Source organism: Triticum aestivum, chromosome 4B (genome assembly GCF_018294505.1).
Source record: "Triticum aestivum cultivar Chinese Spring chromosome 4B, IWGSC CS RefSeq v2.1, whole genome shotgun sequence".
Taxonomy (NCBI): domain Eukaryota; kingdom Viridiplantae; phylum Streptophyta; class Magnoliopsida; order Poales; family Poaceae; genus Triticum; species Triticum aestivum.
This window is the reverse complement of record NC_057804.1, coordinates 128,482,913-128,489,384: the sequence shown is the minus strand read 5'-3', so window position 1 is coordinate 128,489,384 and position 6,472 is coordinate 128,482,913. Positions and strand designations below refer to the sequence as shown.

Genomic DNA, 6,472 nt, shown 5'->3' with positions numbered 1-6,472 from the left:
TACAAAGATTTTTCTTCTTGCGGGGAGGGATACATGAATTAACACTGACTCTAGATTTTGGGCACGCCTCGTGTAATTAATAAATTTTTGATTTGGGGAGCAGATTAGTGTGGAACAAAATTCGTTGTAGGCATGAACTCAAGTATATACTTCCCGCAACCACGTGACACATGTTGTAAGCAATCCAGTACAAACAATGACACTATTAGAGCAAATTTTGAGATGGATGGGCCACAAAAGTTTCGTGAGGACTTGCATAATAAAGTGAAATTACAAATACAGGGCGCCGGTAGAATTGAAACACACACCGACACACGACACACACCGACGCATGAGGTGTGGGAGCCACTGCATGAACAGCAACCCCACTTATTCAGGCACGCGGAAGCTTAGCACGCAGAGAAAATCACGCACGGGCGAGCACGAGACCGGGCCCGCGTCCCAGCCTCTCTCACTTTATGGAACACACGTAACGTAAGCACACGCACGGCCGGCGGCGAGGCCGGCCACCGCACGTCAACGACGATCTAGCCGAAGTGGTGGTGCTTCTTCTCGCCGCTGGCCTCCTTGGCCTCCTTGTGGTCCTGCTTCTTCTCGTGGTGCTCGTGGAAGACGAAGCCGCCGGCGCCGACGGCTGCGGCGGCGGCCACCTCCTCCTCGATCTTGTGCTTGTGCGCGTGCTCCGGGTCCTTCTTCGCCTCGTGCTTCTCGTACTGCACGTAGACACGCAGTCCATTAGCCAAGCCCGACAAGAGCTATATATGCGTATGGTAATTACGACTCCACTAGTTATGATGAGAGAGAGCGTACGAGGGCGAAGGCTCCGGCGGCGGCGGCGCCCATCTCGCCGAGGTGCTCCTTGTGCTTGTGGTGCTTCTCCTCCTTGGTGATCCGCTCGTACTCGCCCTCGTTGCCGGTGGCGGTCACCACCGTCTCGGTCGAGTACCCGTACATGTCGACGCCGCCGTCAGCGGCGGGCTGGAAGTCCTCGCCCTCCTTCTTGTGGTGGAACAGGTGGTGGTGGTGCTTCTCCTCCGCCATGGCTGGCTGATCGATTAGCTAGCTAGCACTTGTGTGTGTGTATGTGACAGTAGGACAGCTGCTTATCTGCTTGGTTGTGTAGGTTTCCTACTGCCCGGGTTTTATAGGCTGAGGCCACTGTTAGAAACTTAGAATGGACGGTGGAACTAACCGTTCCGTTCCACGGGTTATGGATACCGGATCCATTAAATATCCGTATGCATACAATTGTGGTCTACCCATGGACGTGTCCCGGAGCCAAGAACAGGACAGGGTCAGGGGGCCACGTTATGATGGACAACGGTGCAGCGCCCCACCACTTTCTTGGCACTTGGCAGAGTTGCAGCTTGGGTTAGCTCCCATGTGAGTAACAAAAGTTTAGAAAAGTGTCGGCATACACGGATTGGCTGACGGTGATATGGCAGCACGCACGCCTTTCCCTGCTCACCGTGTCCACTATCCAGCAACCTGTACTCATACGCACTTACGTGTGCGCAGTATTACTGAAAACACAATAGCTGCAGGTCAATCGTCTGAAAACATTATTTGGGTGTGTTGAAAACACATCGCTCGTGTTGTCCCCCGCGGTCGACCCGGACGAAACCCTAGCCGCCAGAAGAACTCCCCCTCCCCGACATCCCTCTCCCCTCGCCGCTGCCGGCAAGCACCGTCGGGCAAAGCCCGCGCGGTGTCGGCGGCGGCGGGGTCTTCAATTTTTTTCCCTCCCGCAAGGTCTGGGCGCTGCGGGGTCGCTCAGCGGAGGAGAGGCGTGGGGCACGGCCGGTGCGTTCAGCAAGCGCTAGCGGGCTCGACGGGCGCATGGTCTAGTGTGTGCGGAGAAGGGATGTGCGGCGTCGGTGCGCTGCAGAGCCGGTCCGCGGCGGGCGCGGTGCTCGCGCACTGGTGGTCGCGGTAGGACGCGGGCGGGCAGAGGCCAGAGACGCGACGGCGCGATGCGGTTTGGCCCAGGCTAGGCAGTGGGTGTGCGTGGTGCACATGCGCTGCTCCCGGCGAGGTTCCGCAGTGTGCGAGGCGCGGGATGCGCACGGACGGCGCCCCCAACGCGGATCTGCTGGGTGGCGGCCTTGTAGGCTCCATGGTGCCTGGGAGTTGCTGGCGTCCGGCGGCCATGTGGGCGGGTGGTCGGTTGCTGAGGTCTATGTGTCGAGCGAGGGGCTGATCTGCGCGAGGAGTGTTGGCGACGCGGCGGTGAGCGACACAACGGTGAGTGGCTTGCAGTGACAGGGCCCGATCTGGGCTATGTCGGGCATGCGGCCAGATCATCGCTGTCGGCGACGCTGGGATGGTGGAGGAAATAGCGGTGGTGCCGCTGGATGTTTGGTGGGATCCTCCTTGTAGCATGTCCACGTCCGGCTCCTTGGAGCAGGAGCGCCGTCCAGCCCGTTGGTGCCAGAGGAGGCTCAAGCAGACCAGCTTCCAGCATAGGTGTCCGGCCATGCGCCTGGCGGTGCGGACCGTTAGTTTGGCTTGGTTCTCGCCTAGTTTCGGCGAGCGGCGGTGCGGACCGGTCAGTCTTGGTTCGACCTCGACTTTTCCTGTGCGCTGCGGTGCGAATTCTCGTCCAGATCTGCGCACAGAAGTAGAGGTTGGCCAAAACCGACTTGGTTTCGCCAAGGTCCTGCGTGCGGCTATGCGGACCGTCCAGGTTAGCGTGTGATCGCCTAGTTCTGCATGCGACGGTGATATTTCAAGTGGGAGAGATGAAAACGAGAGGCAAAGGCAAATAAAATAAATGCAAGGAGATGCAAGTTTATGCGCATGTACTTGATAGATGTTGATGATGTTTCCCCGGCAACGGCACTAGAAATTCTTCCTGCTACTTGTGAACTGCGTTTGGATTTCTCCGAAGAGGAGAGGATGATGTAGTACAATAGAGATAAGTATTTCCCTCAGTTAAGAACCAAGGTTATCAATCCATTAGGAGAACCAAACAACACCTCGTTAGCAGCACCTCCACACAAACAACAAATCCTCTTCAAGAGTTGGGTGCAAGGGATCAATAGGAGGCACATAAGGACTTTGAATATAATTTCTCAAGTTAAATTCATCAAAGATACCAAACATTTCATTTTTCCAAGATTTATAGTACTCTCCATCAAGAATAGACACTCTACATCTAAGATTCCCCAAAGTAGACACATCAATCTTCCTTCAATGGTGATTAAACCAAAGCAATGGAGACCAACAATCTGATACCAATTGTAGGATGAAGAAGATAGGTCTAGAGGGGGTGAATAGACTCTTAACCAACAAAAGGTGCAGTTTTTAGTTTTCTTCAAACTTAGGCAGGTTTTGGAAAAAGTTAAGATACACCCAAAACTTCCTACACATGCATATCTAGAGATTGAGCAGCGGAAAGATACAACATGCAATTGTGCGGAAAGTAAAGGGATGGAGATGGAGGATCAAACGCAATGAAGACACGGTGATTTTTGGCGTGGTTTTGATAGGTGGTGCTTGATACGTCTCCAACGTATCTATAATTTATGAAGTATTCATGCTATTATATTATCTATTTTAGATGTTTAATGGGATTTACTATACACTTTTATATTATTTTTGGGACTAACCTATTAACCTAGAGCCCAGTGCCAGTTTCTGTTTTTTCCTTGTTTTTGAGTTTTACAGACAAGGAATACCAAACCGAGTCCAATTGACGTGCCAATTTTTGATGATTTTTTATGGACCAAAAGAATCCCCTAGAGTAAAAGAGTTGGGCCAGAAGAGTCCCGAGCTGTCCACGGGGGTGGGGGGCGCGCCCACCCCCACTGGGCGTGGGCCCCTATCTCGTGGACGACTCGGGCACCTACGCCAAAAAATCCTATAAATACATAAACCTCCAGAAAATAAGATAGATCGGGAGTTCCGCCGTCGCAAGCCTCTGTAGCCACCAAAAACCAATCGGGCCCTGTTCCGGCACCCTGCCGGAGGGGGGGTCCCTCACCGGTGGCCATCTTCATCATCCCGGCGCTCTCCATGACGAGGAGGGAGTAGTTCACCTTCGGGGCTGAGGGTATGTACCAGTAGCTATGTGTTTGATCTCTCTCTCTCTCTCTCTCTCTCTCTCTCTCGTGTTCTCTCTATGGCACGATCTTGATGTATCGCGAGCTTTGTTATTATAGTTGGATCTTATGATGTTTCTCCCCCCTCTACTCTCTTGTAATGGATTGAGTTTTTCCTTTGAAGTTATCTTATCAGATTGAGTCTTTAAGAATTTGAGAACACTTGATGTATGTCTTGTCGTGCTTATCTGTGGTGACAATGGGATATTCACGTGATCCACTTGATGTATGTTTTGGTGATCAACTTGCGGGTTCCGCCCATGAACCTATGCATAGGGGTTGGCACACGTTTTCGTCTTGACTCTCCGGTAGAAACTTTGGGGCACTCTTTGAAGTACTTTGTGTTGGTTGAATAGATGAATCTGAGATTGTGTGATGCATATCATATAATCATGCCCACGGATACTTGAGGTGACAATGGAGTATCTAGGTGACATTAGGGTTTTGATTGATTTGTGTCTTAAGGTGTTATTCTAGTATGAACTCTATGATAGATTGAACGGAAAGAATAGCTTCATGTTATTTTACTATGGACTCTTGAATAGATAGATCAAAAAGGATAGCTTTGAGGAGGTTTCGTATCCTACCATAATCTCTTCGTTTGTTCTCCGCTTTAGTGACTTTGGAGTGACTCTTTGTTGCATGTTGAGGGATAGTTATATGGTCCAATTATGCTATTATTGTTGAGAGAACTTGCACTAGTGAAAGTATGAACCTTAGGCCTTGTTTCCTACCATTTCAATACAGTTTACGTTCACTTTTATCGCTCGCTACCTTGCTGTTTTTATAATTTCAAATTACAAATACCTTTATCTACCATCCATATTGCACTTGTATCACCATCTCTTCGCCGAACTAGTGCACCTATACAATCTACCATTGTATTGGGTGTGTTGGGGACACAAGAGACTTTTTGTTATTTGGTTGCAGGGTTGTTTGAGAGAGACCATCTTCATCCTACGCCTCCTACGGATTGATAAACCTTAGGTCATCCACTTGAGGGAAATTTGCTACTGTCCTACAAACCTCTGCACTTGGAGGCCCAACAACGTCTACAAGAAGAAGGTTGTGTAGTAGACATCAGTGCTATCGTATGTTCATGTTGATGGATACTTCAACCCACGGAGGGTAACATCTGCGCGAGTCCATGGAGGGCTCCACCCATGAAGGGTCCATGAAGCAACCTTGTATATTCCACCATGGTTTATGTCCATGAAGAGCTAGCCTCACTCGGGTAGATCTTCACGAAGTAGGCGATGTCCATGCCCTTACAAATTCCTTGGTTCAACTCCACAATATCTTGGAGGCTCCCAAGTGACACCTAACCAATCTAGGAGACACCACTCTCCAAAAGGTAATGGACGGTGTTGTTGATGATGAACTCCTTACTCTTGTGTTTCAAATGATAGCCTCCTCAACACTCAGTCACTCTCTCATAGATTTTGCTTGGGTAGGAGAGGGATTGGAGTGGAAAGCAACTTGGGGAGGCTAGAAATCAAAGTTGAAATGGTTGGATTGGAATATCTTGATCTCAACATATGAGTAGGTAGTTCTCTCTCAGAAAATGAATGGTGGAAGTGTAGATTCGCTCTGATGGCTCTCTTAGAGAGTAGGTGGGGGTGGAGGGGTATTTATAGCCTTCACCCAAAATCCTACTATTACACACTTTTGATTCAACTCGGTGACACCAATCCGAAAACTCGGTGAGACCAACCTGTGTAAAAGATATGAATGTTGGACTTTTCGATGGGACCGAAGTGGAAATCTCGGACAGACCAAAATGCGATAACCTAGGCAGGACCTCGTTTCGGTAGTTCCGAATCAATCCAACTCAGTGATTCCTAAATGAACCAGTTGGCTTACAGAAACTTGGTCACAACAACTCGGTGAGACCGATTGCAATATCGGTGAAACCTAAATTCTAGGGTTTGGCTCTGATAGTGTATATGATCAACTCGGTGGGTCAGGGATAGATGTTTTCGATGGGACCGAGATGAAACTTTTGGGTCTGGACATATGTGGTTTGGAGAAACTGTTTGAGGTTTTTTGGAGCAATATCACTAAGCACTTGAGCAATTGAGTCATGATCAAAACCTCATCCCCTTTTAGTAGTATTAGCTTTCCTATGGACTCAATGTGATCTTGGATCACTTAACCAAAAATGTAGAGTCTTGAAGCTTTGTCAATCCATGTACTACATTTTGAAGGGATCCACATCCTCATGTCCTTGCCATGCCACAGTTGAAGTTTTCTGAAATATACTAGATAAAAGTATTAGTCCAACAAGATGTGTGTTGAAATGAAGTACCAAAACCACCAAGAAAGCAAGTGTGCTTTCAGCGCGTTGCCGATGAATCCAGGAGGAAGAT

The 6,472-nt window shown here is 49.4% G+C and overlaps 1 protein-coding gene across 1 annotated transcript; it reads right to left on the bottom strand.

Moving 5' to 3' along the window:
* Positions 1–229: 229 nt before the first annotated feature.
* Positions 230–1,125, bottom strand: LOC123091437 (abscisic stress-ripening protein 5). Its single transcript, XM_044512942.1, has 2 exons — positions 811–1,125; positions 230–713 (listed from the first exon to the last, which is right to left on the bottom strand). Exons 1-2 carry the CDS (start codon positions 1,039–1,041, stop codon positions 528–530), a joined length of 417 nt encoding a protein of 138 aa, XP_044368877.1. The 5' UTR covers positions 1,042–1,125; the 3' UTR covers positions 230–527.
* Between the last annotated feature and the right edge of the window lie 5,347 nt (positions 1,126–6,472).

Excerpts from the sequence above, each read along its gene's own strand:
- LOC123091437 (XM_044512942.1), bottom strand. The coding sequence starts at position 1,041 with ATGGCGGAGGAGAAGCACCACCACCACCTGTTCCACCACAAGAAGGAG. Across the intron at positions 714-810 it reads CCGCCGGAGCCTTCGCCCTC|TACGAGAAGCACGAGGCGAA; the intron begins GTACGCTCTCTC and ends GTCTACGTGCAG.